This window comes from Anastrepha obliqua, chromosome 1, assembly GCF_027943255.1.
Source record: "Anastrepha obliqua isolate idAnaObli1 chromosome 1, idAnaObli1_1.0, whole genome shotgun sequence".
NCBI lineage: Eukaryota > Metazoa > Arthropoda > Insecta > Diptera > Tephritidae > Anastrepha > Anastrepha obliqua.
The window spans coordinates 83,338,263-83,356,988 of record NC_072892.1 but is presented as its reverse complement, the minus strand read 5'-3'; the positions used below and the strand labels follow the sequence as shown (position 1 = coordinate 83,356,988).

The following is an 18,726-nucleotide window of genomic DNA, read 5'->3' as shown; positions in this document are numbered from 1 at the left end:
GTTTAATAATATTTTAGTGTAGTTATCTGATAAAGTAACTTAAATTATATCGAAAAAAATAATCCACGCAAAAACAATGAAAAATTAAACAAACATATTTTGTGCTTGAAAAAAGTTCATATATTCTTTAATCTCGTACAATTTAAGCAGAATAAACGGAAAGTAGTAAGCTTTAATTCATTACTAATTTATGTTAAAATAAAAAATCAAATAAGTTAGTGCAAATTTTCACAACAGAGGCATACATTACTTTTTATAATAAAAAGAAAACAAAAATAAGAACATTGAAACATAACCATATTTGTTAAAAAGTTGAAGTCATTGTTGCTTTTTTGCTATAAAAAGAGATTTTTCTGTTTCCATGTCATATGCTTTGTAAGAAGTTGCAAATTCCTAAAATACCGGTATTAACTGCTTAGAGCTGCGGGATTTTCGGGACTTAAAAAAGACCAAGATTGCTATTACATACAAGTGCGGTTTAGTTTAATTGCTGGTTTAATTTGCTGCTTAATATCGTTCTAAACGACCGCATTCAAAAATTAAATATATATAGAGTTTTCCAATAAGAGGCGTTATTTTGATATTCAAAGAAAAATGCTATTTTTTTATATAAATGATCGGATGTTTATTTCATTATAAAGAGGATTGTTTATTTCATTATAATAGTGGAAAATAACAGCAGGCAAATGACCAGCACGACCACGCTTACAAGACAATATCCATTTCATGAAATTTTTCATAACCGAATTGCAAAGTGGCCTCACGAATTCCATTTGAGGTCTTCAATCGACCCTGGGCTGTTGGCGTAGACCACAAGGTGTTAAATCGCAAGATCTCGGTGGCCAATTGTGATCACCTCTTCGAGAGATAACACAGTCCGGAAACTTTTCCCGTAAAAGATCAATGGCTTCGTTATTTGTGTGGCACGTAGCGCCGTCTTGTTGAAAATGCCCATAGTCCAGATCAATACCATTCAATTCTGGCCATAAAAAATCGTTAATCATCTCGCGATAGCGATAGATAACATCTATTATTGGAAAACCCTTTATATCTAGTGATATCTGTCTTTAACAGATAATCGATACATTTCTCAACCAACAATTAGTTTGTTATCGAAATCCATTATAATGCTACGTGCCGATCACCAATCTTTTTGTATTTAACTACGTTCGATGTGCACCACAATACTCCTCTACGGGTTACCACGTCAGCTATAAAGAAACGGAAATCTTATCGCCGTCCGGGTGATGTAGTGCGTGTGGCCTGCTCTGTTGTTGAAATTATTCTGCCTTCTCTTGCTTGCCGTGGGAATCGTAGTATTGTTAAAAATAAACGTTGCATTGACAGTAATATGGTTATAAAAGTAAGTTGCTTTTAGACGGTTAACGACGATTTTTGTTTCTCACATTCGCATTTTCACTGTGAAATATTTGTCGCTTTTCGCAACCACCTCGTACAGTCCGCAACAGGCAAAAACACAAAATTGCAGTCACTTAAGGCTGGTAATACGTTAGATATCCGATGCTGTCGTTGTTGGAGATCTTCCTTTGGCTTAGGCAAACTCTGATTCACTACAGTACGCACTATGTGCTTAATTTGCTTGATTATCATAAATTAACTGAACAATCAAAAGGCACCTCATCATAGCCAAGTAAAGGTATTTTCAAATATTAGCTTTTATAGATAATTCATATATGTACGAGTACACGCATTGCTATAATAATTTCTCGTTCTTAACATAATTTGAAAAAAAAAACATTTTCTATTACTTTTTTATTGTGTCCAATCAATTATGATATGTAATGTTTATTTATTTTTTATTTGTTACAGCTACTTTGAGTCCTGTGAATGACGTGTCCAGTGGATCGGAATTGAACGATTTAAATAAGACTCCAGTGAGATCGAAAACGAGAATAGAGGTAATATAGTGTGGCAGGTACAACAATACAAAATAAATTAAGTTTACTTCACAAATCCCTATTTTTCAAACATTTAAGGACCCGAAATCGATTGCATCTAAGTCCATTTTCACGAAGTTTCATTTTAGGACGACCAACAATTTAAGCGCTTGAATACGCACGGAAAAATATCAAAAACCTACTGAGAATATGCATTTAAAACATACATAATTAGCGGAATTTTTAGTTTGTAAAAAGTTGTTAATTTTATTTAAAATAGTACAAAAACACTGCTAAAAATAAATACTACAAATACCGAGCATATAAACCTGCTTAAGTATAGAATTGAAAATGCACATTTAGTTCAAGTATTTTTGTTACAATAAATAACAAAATATTTGGATAAATTTTCTAAAATAAACGATAGCCTTTTACCGCGAAATACAATACAGAAATTTCAGTTGCTAGATATTTTTCAATCGGATTAATTAGTATATTCTCATTATTATTCTCTCTCCAATTTAGCTTATAATATTTTTAAATATAGCAAAGCTCTTATTTTTGTTGAAAACCGATTTTAACTTGTTCGTCACAAGAGAAAAATTTACAACGTAACATTGCATTATACAATTTTTTTCTTCTAACAATTCATATTTGTGCCGATAAAGGTAATGGTGTTCCTTCTAGTTTCAGAATTTATTTTGGCGAAAAATTTATGTAGTTTCTATAGTACATATTTACAATAGTTGCTAAAGTATATATAATACAATAAATATTTAGCTACGAAATTCATTGTTGCAAAACAAATCCTGTGCTACTTTAACCACCTGTGAATCATCACATTTAAGAGAGTGAATGATTTGACAGATCAAAGTTTAGGGCATAATAGCTGACGGCATTAATACCCTGATATCACTGGGCGCAGTGGCAGTGGTAGATCTGGAGCTGACTCTTTAAATATTTTTTTGCGTGCCGAGAATTTTTCAAATATTTTCTTCACTTTTGAAATAAAACAGTCAACCAAAGGATGTTGATCTCCTATTTCCTTACAAATTCTATACAATAAATAAAATATAGCAATGCAATTTGCTTGCGTTATTTTAGCAAAAAAAAATTTCAATAGCCCTGGCTACTTTTTTCATATATGGTGCCGCGTCTGTGACCTGTAATAAAATCTTTCAAAATACTCATTATTACTTAATATTAGTAGTTATTTCTAAAATATCAAAAAATGAATTTATTGCTAAATAAGCTCTAACAAATATGCTTAAGACGGTTTAACCTTTTCCAATTAAATTTCTATTTTATGCATTTTGTGAAAGAATTGAGGAAATGAAACGTGCCGGAGCATTAGACTGGATCGGTCGTCATACAAAAACAAAAAACAGTTGGAATGTCTAAAGTGTTATAACTTGTTTGCTTATGAATTTAGCAGAAAAGGTTAACAGCAAATTTGTAACGAACTTACTTGAAAGTACTTGAGATTGATGAACCGAAACGGGTATCTTAAGGGTAGAACAGTGCGTAACTTACGCAGCTATGTGAAAACGACTTCGGAGCTCAAGAGGACAAAAAAACGAAAAATCAAAATAATAATGACATACTGCTTTTTAAAATTGAATAACAAATAACCAAGTTATAATAAAAAAATAATATTTCGGCGGTTTTTAGAAGGATAAAAAACAATGTTTTTTAAGGTGCTGAAATCCTGTCAACATAAGCTTTAAATACAGAGGTGGACTTTTGCAACTTTTTTCGACCCAATCTACGAAGCATATTTTTATTTGCTCTAATCATAATAAATGTCAGGTATTTTTTTTATAGTTTGAGAACTTAGAATGATAATACAAAACAGAAATATTATTGAAATGCTTTTGTTTTTTAATTATAATCTGTTAGATAACTACATGGCATTTATTTTTTGAATATGATATTCGGCATATGCAGAGCCTACGAGTTACATGGTCTATTCGATCAGTCCAATAATATCGATTGCGTCGTCTTGTTGAAACCAAATGTCGTCGATGTTTAGCTGATTAACTCTTGAAACCAAAAATTCAGTCAGTCATTTCGAAAGAAATAAGGACCAATGATGCCGCCATGCTCTATGAACTTCGAGAACAGATTTATTTTTTTTAAGTAAGTTTCCACAATTTGGCAGCATTGTTCTGGCGTTAAGCGATTCTTAGTGACTTGTTAAACCTTACAGAAATGTCAACACAGTTTGCCATTCTCAGCTGTCAAACTACAGTTATCGGTGAAACTAAAAAAACACCCTATACTAATCGGAAGTCAGAATTGCACTCGAGGGTTTGTTGTTGCCTGTCAGGGGCGACTGATTTATTTCTATCATTGGATATTTCATGTTCGCTGTCGATATCGAATCCGGCTACTTTGGTTACCAGGTTTCTGGAGTTTCGACACCAAGTGTCTGCCTTGAAACTTAACTTAATGAACTAACTACTGTACTGTACTACAACCAAGAGTTGTCAAAATATTCCGCAATAATTCCGGAAGAAACACAATTAAAAGTTTGATCTGACCAATAGCTTAATTCAATCCAACCCTGGATAAAGTGAAAGGAGCTGCAGCTAATTCTAGATAGTAAGGCGAGGCATTGTTGACAACCAAGAGCGTGATTGTGAAGACGATGAATGTGTAAATTTAAAAGGCTTGCCAGACTTCCGCTTCAAATTCGTGCAAGTAAACGCATTAATATATGCATTCAAACATAGTCACCCACGTCGGGATGAATGTTTGCAAATGTAATTTTACGTTAATACAAACCGCAAACAGCGATTAAGCCGAAAAAGAGAAGATGTTGTCGCAGATTAACTTAAGCAAATGTTATTATATCACAAATACAACTGCAGTGAAGTATTTAGGCCTGAGGAAATGTGAATCACTTCGAAATCATACAAACGCACATACTCATATGTACCTGTATAAGTAAATAAATCACACCGAGCCGCATTTAGCGACATTTTCATGACCTTCAGTGGTAAAGTATTACAAACTCAATGTACCAATCACATCGAATGCACTGAGTGCATTTAAACTGTTGTAAATTCCAATATTAATTGTTTTAAGAGGAAATTATTAAAATAGAACGTGGAATAGTATGAAATCGAAAACACTTAAAAGAAGCCTGATTACATTGGAATTCACACAAATATACGCAGAACAAATTATGTGCTTGTATATTTATTTCGTGTTGCAATATTTGCAATTCGACTTGCTGAGGTAATTTTCTATCCAAACAAAATCATATGAAGATATGTATGTATGCATGCATATACAGTCGCTATCACAGAAAATGCAGCAATATAATTAAACACACAAAAGTAAATGTGTTTTAACAGACATCAGCCCCTTGTGTTAATTTGATAACAACATCGCTCCATTTTGTGTGAAAAATGTGAAGCAAAATGAATATTATATACATATTATATATATACATAATGTTATGTATTTTTCAATGTATGTATTTTGGTTTGTTTTATATAAACAAACAGACTTCTTTTAATTTTCCGTTTTTTATTGTTTGAATTTAATATTTTGATGTTCAATCAAATGGATATTTCTTACCTTGGACTGGTGCGCATTAAGATAGGCTACTAAACTGGATGACTGAGAGGGGGTTATACTGATACCAGAAGAAAACTGTAGTTACCAAGCTGCACTCAAGTAACGCTATGGAGCTCAAAGGAACTAATTCTCTAACAAATCGCCAAACTGCTGATCTGCGAGCCACTAGAAGTTAAAAACAGGCCCAAATTTAGCGAAGATTGTGATCAATGCCCACAGAAAGTTGTTCTTCAAATAGACATTAGGTAGTAGGAAAAGTTCCTGTTTTTTATTCACATATTTCATTCCTCTTATCTAGCATCTACATTTTCGCATGCACAAAAAAGAAAAACGCACACTTTAGGACACTTTTCCAGAATGAAAGGTACTCATATTAGAGTGCATAATCAATAGTAAACTTACTACTTTTTTTATATGACATAAACTATTTACAATGATAATTTTTCGCACAAAAAATATTTCCATTAATGTCCACACAACTGCACTAATTACTGCATATATCTATCATGTTTTGACTCCGCTTCACTAATTTATTGCATGCGACCTTGAACCACTGTCATATAAATGGATGACCTCCCGCCAGAAGATAGTTTTTAGAAGAAACTTTTTCATAGCAAATATGCACTCTTAGATTTGCTGAGGGGTAATCGTTATTGGACGCGGCCGCCGTAGCCGAATGGGTTGGTGCGTGACTACCATTCGGAATTCACAGAGAGAACGTAGGTTCGAATCTCGGTGAAACACCAAAATTAAGAAAAACATTTTTCTAATAGCGGTCGCCCCTCGGCAGGCAATGGCAAACCTCCGACTATATTTCTGCCATGAAAAAGCTCCTGATAAAAAATATCTGCCGTTCGGAGTCGGCTTAAAACTGTAGGTCCCTCCATTTGTGGAACAACAGGAGGAGCTCGGTCAAACACCCAAAAATGGTGTACGCGCCAATTATATATATGGGGCATTCTTTCTCAACGGGAGACCCCTATCTGTCCAAAAATGTTTTTGACCTAGAGAGTTCTAATAGGGCTTAAAATTTAGCTCTTTTTATCTACTTTTCAATACAGAGTGGCCAAAAACGAAATTCAAGATGGCTCATTTAATATGGCTAAAAATGTAATCAAAATTCATTAAATTCATTCTAATAACCTATACTAAAAAAATTCATTTCAACGGAAAGAGTTGTACGAGGTCTCAAAATTTAGCTAATAAAGTTTACTTTAAAATACAAAATGAAAAATTTTAAAATCCAAGATGGCGGCCACAACATGGCGGCTAATTTTTTAAAACTACTCAAATCCACTTAAACCCCTGAGTAACGAGTTTCATGCGAATTCATGAGTTTTTTCAAAAATCCGTCCGCCATATTGGATCCGCCATTTTGAAATTTGGAAATCTAACACCAGATTTGTAATCAGCGACCCAAACAACCCCCGAGTAATATTATACATTTTAAGTGGATTTGAGGAGTTTTAAAAAATTAGCCGCCATGTTGTGGCCGCCATCTTGGATTTTAAAATTTTTCATTTTGTATTTTAAAGTAAACTTTATTAGCTAAATTTTGAGACCTCGTACAACTCTTTCCGTTGAAATGAATTTTTTTGGTATAGGTTATTAGAATGAATTTAATGAATTTTGATTACATTTTTAGCCATATTAAATGAGCCATCTTGAATTTCGTTTTTGGCCACTCTGTATTGAAAAGTAGATAAAAAGAGCTAAATTTTAAGCCCTATTAGAACTCTCTAGGTCAAAAACATTTTTGGACAGATAGGGGTCTCCCGTTGAGAAAGAATGCCCCATATATATAATAGTTATTGGAATGAAGTGTTTCATTCTATTTCATGCCTTCGTAGGCGAAGGCGGTTGCCAAATTTATCACACTCACGGTGCAGTACCAGCAAATCATTCAGTCTTGAGCTTAACGTGCTTATGACCTTGATATTCATTTAAAAATCATTATTTTTCATCAGAAAATATATATCCACTCACATCCACTCACATCTTCTAGAGTTAAGTTTACAAATAATTTTGTTCAATTCAACCCATTAAATACGGGTTTTTTCGCTGGTTTATGAAGAACTTTTTCATATAGCCGCGTCCGATGTCTAACTGGAGGAGCATTTATTTATGTGTTTTTTTCAAATGATTTACACAAGCCCTGCATTCAATTCCGTTTTTTTTAAGCCGATTCTGTAAAGCTATCTTTTCTATGCCCATCTCCTTGGCCGCTGTGTTCACTTCGAGGCACATAAAGTTTTTCTTTTAGAAAATTTTTATATATTTTCATTATTGTTGAAAATGTTGATTAGTTAGATCTTATTTTTGCTTCAAAATTCCATACGTGTTCTCACTTGCACTAGCCAATGCAATTTTTTAATGATTTTATTTACTTTTAATTTTCTTTAACTCTTTATTCCTAATAATTCTCACTTCTCTTTCTATTTTGAATTACATAAGATGCACGCGATATCTACATACACACACATAGTGTAAATCACAAAAGCAATATAGCAAAATGTTGTGCCATATTAACTTGGAGAAAAAAATCTGAATAAGAAATCGAATTTAGATGAAACTTTTTCCGGTTATGTTTTTTTTCTGAACATAACTGTATCTATATCTATGTACATATATAAATAGAAAATAGATATTTAAAATGCACATTTAATGGGGCTATTAATAGGGGCATAACCATTTTATACATAAATACCAATGCAGACTCCAATTTTTTGTGCAATCTGGTAATCCCAAATGTCATTCAAGGTTAACATTCTCATCATAGTCAACATAGTTCATAAACTACTTAAAAGAAATTATTAAGAACTACTCTCGAATCTCTGTCATATGAATGTCAATATCAAATTAATCTTATCATTCGGAGAGCCGAACCTTCGGCATCGAGACTGATATCAAATGCTGATTTGGCAAATTGTTATAAAAGAATCGATAGCACCTGCTAGCGATACGTGTTGACGTTGTTCAAATGAGGTATTTCAAATTCTGTATTTAAATTTATTTATTGTACTACTACTATTTCTCACTTATTTTAAATTATATGTAAATACAAAATTGTTATGTCCCTATTGAAAGCCCCTTTATGTATATTGAATATATTGTACTTTAAAATGTAATTATTTGCAAGAAATCTAAACGTGACTTGCTCGCAATTGATACACCCCGCAAAAACTGTCCAAATATGCCAAACACGAGCACATACACAATTAATATTATACTTTTTAGTTTGGTGGGCAATTGAATAAAGTGGCAAACTCAATAAAATTTCCATATGAATTAGATAATTTCGGATAACGCTTACACGTATTATGACAGCCGTAAAGAGACATTTTCTCACATAACAACCACCGAAACAATTCATTGGAGATTCTACGAAGCTTAATTTAATTAACGTGTGACTCATTCAAAGGTATCGCGTAGAATTAATTTCGTCATCAATTGAATTTCCCCGTACAACAAAAAACAAATATATGTATATATGTATGTACTCATCTCATTCGTGTATGAATGCGCATTTATACGCGGGAATCACTTTGGAATTTGTACTTTTGGTGGTTGGCTAAGAATGTGGCTGGGCAAGTTTTCGTCGGCAAATACTAACAGTTGTAGTAAAAAGTGTTTAAGATTTCATTGATAGCCAGATGTTGGGTGAGAATTCTTGCTGGAATCTGGGCGCAAGTCAAAATAAATATATAATATGTATATATGTTAGTTATAGGCGAATATTCTGTCTCACGTCACGAAATATGTGAGTCGCACCTGTCTTTCAGTATCTGCTAGTCCCCTGCACGATTAAGTTAAGCACCGTATGCACGTACGGTACGCACGACGCGAAATACTACTGTTGGGTTAGTAATTGGCACTTAACTTTTATTAAGGTATTTCAGTCCACAGCTTTACACATAGGCGACTTCTGACTACTTTTGGTTACATACATATATTCATTGTAAAGAATTAAAGTAATCGTGTATTACCCCTTCGTAGTTACTCCCACAGATCACAGTATTGGCGGATTCAGGATTTGAATTCCGGATTTTCACATCATTAATGAGGAACAGCCCTGCCATTAGTTTATACATAAATATACAATTTCTAGCTGCCAGATGGTCAAAAATGCTGCATCCTAGAATTTTGTTTTCCCATAAAGAAATGTGGTCATATGTTTTGAGGCCATAGAGGTAACGCGTAACATTTTAAACACAGCATAAATTTTGTGAGATGGAATTGAGTCTAGATACTAGATACTATATACACAAGCTCAGAGTACATGCACGATTTTATATTTATTAAAGGATTTTTTTTCATTATTTAGTTTTAAGAAATGAGTAAAAAAAAATTTTTTTTAGAAACTTGTTTTCTTAGTATTTCTCACATCACTTCTAAAATTGTCATATTTTTGCTAAAGTTTTGCTATTTTTTTGTTAACTTTGTAAATACAACAAACAAATTTAATCACTTTTATTCTGATATTGCACTTGTTTTGATTGGTTAACGCAATCCCAGATATTATAAATTTTTATGATCTACCTTATTTTCTTCAATCATATCCGTTATTTGGCTAAATCTTGGCAACTATGTGGCATGTGGATTTCCAGACTCAGCGGCCGATTTTACCTAGAAATTGGATGGTCTGGTTCTTGGATTATCTTGGCTGTAAACTAGTGTTAGCAATTGGAGAGCTTATTTTGTTCCAGCGTGTTGAAAAACCTGCTTTTATTCCTTTATTAAAAGCAAGTAATTAATCGTTTTTGCACAAATTTCGAACGCTTACACATGCACTCGTATGCGTATTTTAGAAAATCATTGAACTATCTGAGCAAACTAACATATTTTTAGCCATAAAAACCTTGGTACGATATGTTTCAAAAAAACTTGGCTGCCATATTACCACATATCCGCATCCAGAGTAATCAGAAGTCTAAAAATAAAAATATACTAGATTTAAAAAGCAAGTCACTGATTTTTTCCGAATTTTGTCGCAGTATTGAATTTGATTTTGACTTTTAAAGGTTCGTTATTTAGCCAGCTGGACTTCTGCACACACGTAAATTTTAATCTGTATTCCGATTTCGTCAAACCAGGAATTTTCAACTTTGTCCCACTCTGATCATTGAGTACTTATGAAGCTTGGTCGAATAGATGTGGTTAAGCCTTGTTACATGAAAGCTGTTTTGTGAGATTACTTCTTCATGTAGATACATACATACATGCACGCAAATATAACTTTTATTTTGAGCGTATTCCGTATTTAATGGAGTATTTTTGCTTTCATGTATTCGCGTTAATGCATTTATAAAAATACATATCTATACATATATTTCGTAAATAAAGTCATTTATGCACAAGTAAATACTATGCGGACACCTTCATTAATTTGCCCTTCCTTTGCTTTCGACAGAAGTTAATAAATTCAATTAAAGTCGAAGTGTGACCAAACTACTTTTAAACCTTTTTTGTTTAAGTTTATTTTCATCTCGCACATTAATTGCCTTTTCTTGCTGATGATCACTTATCATTACGATAAAATCGTTTTAAATAAATGTGTGGGCGTGTCTCGTAATGCTTCCTTAGTTATGTGGTGTCGTTCATTATACAAATTGTGTTATATAAGCTCCAAAAATAATTCATGAATAAACTTTAATAATTTATTTACAAAGTGGTGCAATAAATATCGATTTTCAGGATATTTGCAGAAGTAGCAGTATGGACATTATACGTTCGTAAAAATAACAAATTACATCTTTTAAATTAAAATGTGACTTTAAGTGAAGTGGATTCGTGGAAATGTTATAAATTTACCATTTTTGGTTTTGAGTTTCACAAATCGAGATAATTTAGTGACATTTTTCTTAAACTAAATATATATATGGATGTGTGAAAGATTGGATTGCTCTGTTATTAAAGTTTATAAGGCTGGTTTATATGGGCATTTTTGATATTTTTTTATGGTTTTAATTTTGTAGAAAAGTTTTAATTTTTCAATGCTTGTACGAAGGTGTAATTTGAATGTGTCTTATTCGGGATGGCGCAAAGTTAATCATCCAAGTTTGTTTTCGAATAACTTTTTTACTAAAAAAAAATATTTTGAGTGATGAAAGCCTTACTTCGATCTTTACGCGCTCCATTGCGTGTCTCTTTGTATACTGCAGCTGTCTGGCTCACAAGTGTCAAATATGATTGATGTACGACACCTTGTATAAGGTATGATCCTCTTTAATTTTTGTTTTGTGGGAGACGGGATGTCATTTCAAAAAAACGTGTCCCTTTTGATATCGAGAGGGTGTAAAATTTAAATTTATTTGCCATTAAATACACAATTAAGACATCGCCACTATGAAATTTGAAATCACGTAAGTTAAATTAACTGATATAGGTTTACAATACAAATGTATATAACTAAGTAGGGCCGTCGCCGTAGCTGAATGAACCAGGTTCGAATCTCCCTGCACGAAACATCAAATGAAACATCACATTTGTTTCAAATAGCGGTCATCCTTCGGCGAGCAATGACAAACCTTTGAGTGTGTTTCTACCATGAAAAAGCTTCTCAAGGCTTCGTTCGGCATCGGCTTAAAATTGATGTAGGTTGCTCCATTTGAGGAACAACAGCAAGACGCGCACCACAAATAAGAGGAGAAGCTCGGCCAAATACCCGATAAAGCATGTACATATGAACATATGAATAAAAACTTCAATTCCTGGCTTGAAACCAAGGTATACGAGTACTTAAGTCACCGCAATTCGAAGTGTTGAAGCTGTCAATATTAAGTTTAAAAATTTATATCACTGGCTTATAGTGAAAAGGTGCTAAGTCCACTTTTTCTAAAAACATCTATTTTAATTCAAGAAGGAAGGAAAATAAAAAATGCATTGTTTTTATCAAACGATCTTTCTTATTTGTAACCGTTTCTATTCAGTGATGAACAAAGTCCAAAATACTCACCGGAAATATGATAAGTCCCAAAGAATACACAAACTTTCCAACAACGTTGTGAAAATCGATAACTTTGAATTTATTATAACTTGGAATACACAAAATTTTGTTTTATAAACGTTGTGAAAGAAATTGTTGGACAAAAATTTATTTGAAAGATTTTTATTCTTTCCTGTAACATTTTAAAAACTAGACGTAGCAACTTTTCACTCTCGAATTTTTATTCTTCTTCTTAATTGGCGCGATAACCACTTACGCGATTTTGGGCGGGCTTAACAAAGCGCATCAATTGTTTCTTTGTCGTGCTAACCGGCGCTAGTTGGACACATCAAGTGAAGCCAAGTCCTTTTCCACCTGATCTTTCCAACCTAGGAGGCCTTTCTCTTCCTCTGCTACCACCAGCTGGTACCGCATCGAATACTTTCAGAGCCGGAACATTTGTATCCATTCGACATGATTTTTATTCGCTGCGTTATGCCTATGTCGTCGTAAAGCTCATACAACTCATCGTTCCACCGCCTGCGATACCCACCGTAGCCAAGCTGTAAGCTTAAACTATAACGATGAGAGAAATAATTCAAATGTATGTATCTATGAACTCTGAAAAGTTAAGTCACCATACATTTTTGTTTTTTCAAGCATTTGTTTAAATATTTATTCAATTGGAAGTTCTATTTGCTGAGTGTGGCTTTATTATTTTTAAAAGAAGTTGTTGTTGTCAAAAATTATTTCCTCATTGAGTGCTTGGAAAGTTCTTTCCAAATAATAAAAAAAATTCCGAAACTATGCGGAACCAATTAACTGTGTTTTCTACTTATTAACCGAACCGAAATTATCCACACACCAAAAAGTGAAAAAACATTTTATATATTTTTAATGTTCGTTCGTCCATTTTTGAATATACAAATTTGCTCCAATTTTATTTTCTACGTTTTTGTTCTGACATTATTATAAATATTACTGTTACAAGAGTGTCATACGCAAAAAAACCATGAATTAAAACAAAGAAGAAAAAACGGCTTCAAAGATTCCAATTAACTATGCCTCCTTAAGTAAAAGTATAAATAAATAAATATTTTTAACTAGTTGAAAATGTCATGTATTTTTTATACAGAATACCAAGGGATTAGGTAATTTCTACATACTTATCTAATTTTTTTTTATTATGCTACTCTTGCTGCAAATGAGCGATATGTAAAAATCAAGGAAGAAATATAATTAATGAAACAAATTCCAAAAATGAATCATTAAGAGATGAAATCAAATCGTTTGATACTCGTAGTATAGACCGGCTTTCAAATATTGTTATTGTATTGCGCTTTTGGAATAACTACACAGAAATAATTATACTCTCCAACGCGAGAGCATATTGACGAGGATTTTCTAGAAGATATTCTTCTCATAAATTTCTCACAATTTAAATTAATTTATCCCCTTGCTGAACCGCCTAAAGTCCCTCATGTAGTGCATATGTATGTATATTTTATTCATTCTTTAATAATCTAAAAAGTAGTATATCTTAAAGACTATGAAGAACTGATTAATGCTAACAATTCAATTAAAAATAAAATAAATTATAATTTACTTATTTTATTCTAATGTAAAATTTCTTAAAGTTGTCAAAGAAACAACTTTAGAGAATACTTAGAAAATATTTAAACATTTAATTATTCAATTCATTCAATTCAATCAATTCATTTAATAACATTTTGAAATAGGATTTTGTAGAAAGAAAATCTAGGTCAATATAATTTGAAAGCATATTAAATTCTCTCAAAGTTCTAGAAATCGTAGCATTAGGAGTATAATTAGTTATAATCATTCCTAATCATAAAATATCATGATTTCGTAAGCTTCGCTGAGGAATACTGAAATTAATTTTCTCGAGTAGCAATGACTTATAAAATTGAAAAGGAAAGTGAGGGAAAGAATAGTAATAGTAATGTGCAAGCACCGGCTTTTATAGGAAAGAGTTGGTTCAGTGAAATGCAAAAAACGTAAAGCATAACGGACAAAGACTTTCTGGGCATGTTCAGGCCTACTAATAAGACAAACATAATATGGTCTCCAACTAAAGACAACAACTTCGAACGCGCAAGAAAGGTATACAAGCTTTATAGTGTATGGATCAACAAAGTCTGAACTAAAACGTCGAATAAAAGCAAGTACGGAATATGAATTTGAATTTGGTAATTTAGAAGTCTTTGAAAAGATAATTTATAATCAAAACATCACCAATAGTTTCACTTGGATTGTATAATCTAGAACCACCAATACGGTAGGAAGTAGGTATAAGAGAACAAGATTTATAATATGATTTTGGATATGATTTTAAAATGACTAACTGTAAGAAACAGACATGGTTTAAAATAGTATAAGCAGGAGATTTACCTCGGTTTAGAAAACATCACTTGCTTGCTTCAGATTTCCTTCTGAGCAAAGGATATTTTGTTTTTGCCCAAGATGATAAATTAAAAGCCCAAATTTTTAATAAAGTCACCACCGTTTTTTTTTTTAAGTATAGACCAATGACTTCATAACTTAGCAGCAATAGTCTGGCTTGAAAAAATAAGCCCAAATTTATTTATTTTCAGTAAGAAACTAAATTTTCACAACACAACATGTCTCTAAAATCCAATCCATGGATTATCTTAATCTGTTTAAATGTGTGTATTTTTTAGTTTTTTAGAGTTATCTAATAAAAATTTTCACTAATTTTTTTCTTCATAATTTCAGCAAAAAACCGAATCCTCCAGTTTCATACACTATGATGAAGACTCTCTCCGTTTAGTGGCCGATCTAAACGAAGATCAAAAACTTAAATATGATGTCGAGGTGCTGGAAGTGCGAAATGTCAATAAGGAGACCGATGAACTTGAAGAACGATTTAGGTAAAATTAATAAAAGATTAAGCGCTTATTTCTCATATTTAACTTCATCTACATTTGCACACACAAATATGTACCTATGTATGTATATCGTAATATTTTAAACCCAATTATAGGGGTCCGGCCATCAAAATGGACACTGATAATTTCGTGGCGGAAAATATCGAAATGAATGGCGGCAGTGTTGGCGAGGGTGTCGTTGATGATGATGATGACGATAAATCCAGCCACATAATTCTTACAATGGTGCTCGTCTTCGTGGCGCTATTTTCGATTTCTTTGTATGTGGCGTTGGTCATCTGGCGTTCAAACCTCGAGTAAGTAGTTGAGCTTTAACTAAATATAATAAACTGGCACACAGGAATAATAAAAAAACTCGCATACCATAATATAAAAGTAGAGAGTGCATCAGACACAATTTTTATTTAAAAAAATGAAATTGATTAGAAAAAACAAGCATTTCCATCATTTATGAGAAGCTGCGTGGCATGGCACGCCATGTTGCAGGAGTCGAAGGTCTTTCAAATACATACCTAATCAAATACAGGGTTGGCCATCTTAAACTGACCCATGTGATTATTAAAAAAATATGGAAAAAGAAACATTTTTTTGTGTTTCATTGTGAAAAACATTTAATATAGTTCAAGGAGATTCGTTTAAATCACTTTTTGAATATGATATCGCGCAAGTGGTCGCCCTTAGCTCGTATAGCGTAATGCGCCCGTTTTTCGGCGTTTTCCATAGTTTTGGCCAGCGTCTCGGCCGATATGGCGGCTATTTCCCGTCGGATATTGGCCTTAAGTGCGCCTAGTGTCTTTGGCTTGTTGACGTAAACCTTAGATTTCAAATTACAGTAAAAAGTTATAGGGTTACTCAATGGGTCAGTTTAATATGGCCAACCCTGTACATTCCACAAAAAGTGACAGTAGATAGCAGGAATAACAGTGAAATAGCTGATTGGTTTATTTTTTTGCGAGTTGGTAGTTTGAAAGACAAAGTGATTTATTTTTGTTGTTATTATTTTGTTTGTTTACACCCTAATTGTAATTTTGAAATTCAAATTGTCAAATCGTAAAAATAAAATACATTTAAATTTTGTTTTTGTACTCCTGCTACCACTGCATTATGAGAATTTACCTTGGGTACCGATTTGAAAACACACTTCGTCCAATGAACTGATCTTGTCGCTCATCTTACTGCGCTTAAGTGCAAATTGAGAAGAAATAGCGAACTAGGAGGACACGAATAATATGATAAATATGTGCAAAACACTCCTTAAGCTGGTGTGTAAAGTTCAGAGCTGTTAGCTTCGATATTCCTGAGCTGAGTTGCAAATTGTAAGTCGCATCAGCCACATCGTCGCTTGTAAACGTTGTACGATGACGGAAACCGTCCTTATTGTAGGCAATCAAACGAGTCTCATCTGATATCCGCACTGGCAAATGTTTTAATTCGAGCAACCTTTTATTTGTTTCCAAAAACGTGATTCATAAAAGTTGCCCAAGTTAAAAGTGTTTAATTTTGTTAAGCTCGTATCAGATATCGAGAGCGGCTAGTGTCAAAGTAATCTTAGATTAAAGAAAAAGAGTTTTCTCAAATTTTGCCCACCCTGTATACATATACCTATTTCTGTACATATAAATATGCAATTAAATCCCTTTTTAATTGCACTTGTGTTACCCACCTTACTTAAAACCATCTATAAATTTTGCTTTTAATTTTTCCATTCACCTTTGTTCTTCTTCCTTTTAATTTTATTATCCAACAGACGACGCTATGGGATGCGTGAATTGCTGGTCACAAGTGATGATGAAGTTTATCTGCCCAGCAGTGACACTATGGATCGACGTTGGTGATTTTAAGAAATGAAAGAATGCTGGAGACTTAATTTTGATACCGACAAACTGTTAAAAAAAAAACGATTGACATTGTGAGTCAACAGTTAATTCAATTCAATTCATTAATGCAATTTTGCAACGTTTTTCCCAACGTCATAAATATTAAAACTTTAATTGTTTGAGATGCTTGAACATAAATACATTTACTTACATATTATATTTGTACATAAATTATAGAGCGCATGCGAATGCCTCAAGTTGGGTATCGAAATCAATTAAGTTTAAGAATTACTAAAACAAAAACTTGTCTTCCAAAGTAGGCGATTCAAGTTAGTGTGATGATCATAGCAAGCTAGAACTTGTGTAAAAGCGTGACTAAAGAAAAAGCGAATGGTAGGAAGTTTGCTATATAGTGCATTGCAAAATGTTGCCGCGTAAATAAAATAGATAAACAGATTTTAATTTTTGATACGGGAGCTGCTACAAGCCGTAATATTTGCAAACCTAAGCCTGCTGGGAAAGGAAAATTGAAAGAACAAAGTAACTTTGAACTTTTAAAGCGAATCAGAACCAGCTAATTGTAGTTTCGGCAGAAAATAAAATGTCTTTTGAATGTGAAGTTGAAAATAATATAAATAAGTAAGCCACAAGGGCTTCCTCAAATACTCTCTTCTTTAGCAATAGAAAATTAAATCCCAAACCCTACAAATTAATTCCGCTATAGATGACGGCGAAACGTGAAACGCCTGGTACAGTGTATGGTTGCTGCCAAGTGGTATGAAGCATTTTAAACACAATAAGGATTCGATTACTCTCCAATTTTAATTTCAAAATGTATTGCAGGAAAATGTCAGCTATCACAAAGTATTTTATAAATCGAAAAGTTCTTTATGCGCATGGTGTGACAGTTTTTTTCAGTTTAACAGACTTTCTGAAATCACTTTCCTTGCCACGTGTGACGAGCAATGCTAAGTGTCAAATAGAAGAGCGAACATTTTTTTGTTTTTATATAGTGCAATAGCTGTTAAATACTTGCATGTATACATACATATGTATAAGCTCTTTGTAGTAGTTTGTATTTAGATATTGTTTCACATTGTAAGTGTATTCGCAGCTCAAAATATATAAACGAAAATATTGTTTTTATAAAACTGAGTTTAGTTGTAGTACGTATTTGAAAATAATTGTTAAGCTGTGATATTGATTTAGATCTGACAAACTAGCCCACATTTTTTCATGTCACAAATTGTTTACAAATAATATATGTACATACATATGTACATACGTAAGTATGTATATTGAAAAACAAATAGTATGAATTTGTAATGATGTTTCATAGAAATTAAGAAATTGCGAAACAACAACATGTTGCTCAATAGGCAATTCATACATATTCAATCATATTAAACCAGTAATAAGTAAATATAATTGCAGTTGTCGTTTTCTAAGGAAATTGCAACATTGTAACGTCGTTTCTGGATTTTTACAGAAATTAGTGAATAAAATAAATAAATAAAATATATTTTTTATTAATAATAAGTTTGATAGCTTAAGTAATAGTAATAAGA

The 18,726-nt window shown here is 32.6% G+C and overlaps 1 protein-coding gene across 1 annotated transcript in view; it reads left to right on the top strand.

Annotated features, from left to right (window-relative positions):
* LOC129235540 (uncharacterized) overlaps nt 1-17,712 on the top strand; it is a 32,824-nt gene extending 15,112 nt beyond the window's left edge. Inside the window, exons 2-5 of the mRNA XM_054869433.1 lie at nt 1,831-1,919; nt 15,169-15,323; nt 15,437-15,637; nt 17,089-17,712. Of these exons, the coding sequence (XP_054725408.1) occupies nt 1,831-1,919; nt 15,169-15,323; nt 15,437-15,637; nt 17,089-17,176 (533 nt within the window). The 3' untranslated portion in view covers nt 17,177-17,712. The remainder of the gene's footprint in view (nt 1-1,830; nt 1,920-15,168; nt 15,324-15,436; nt 15,638-17,088) is intronic.
* Nucleotides 17,713-18,726: the final 1,014 nt, after the last annotated feature.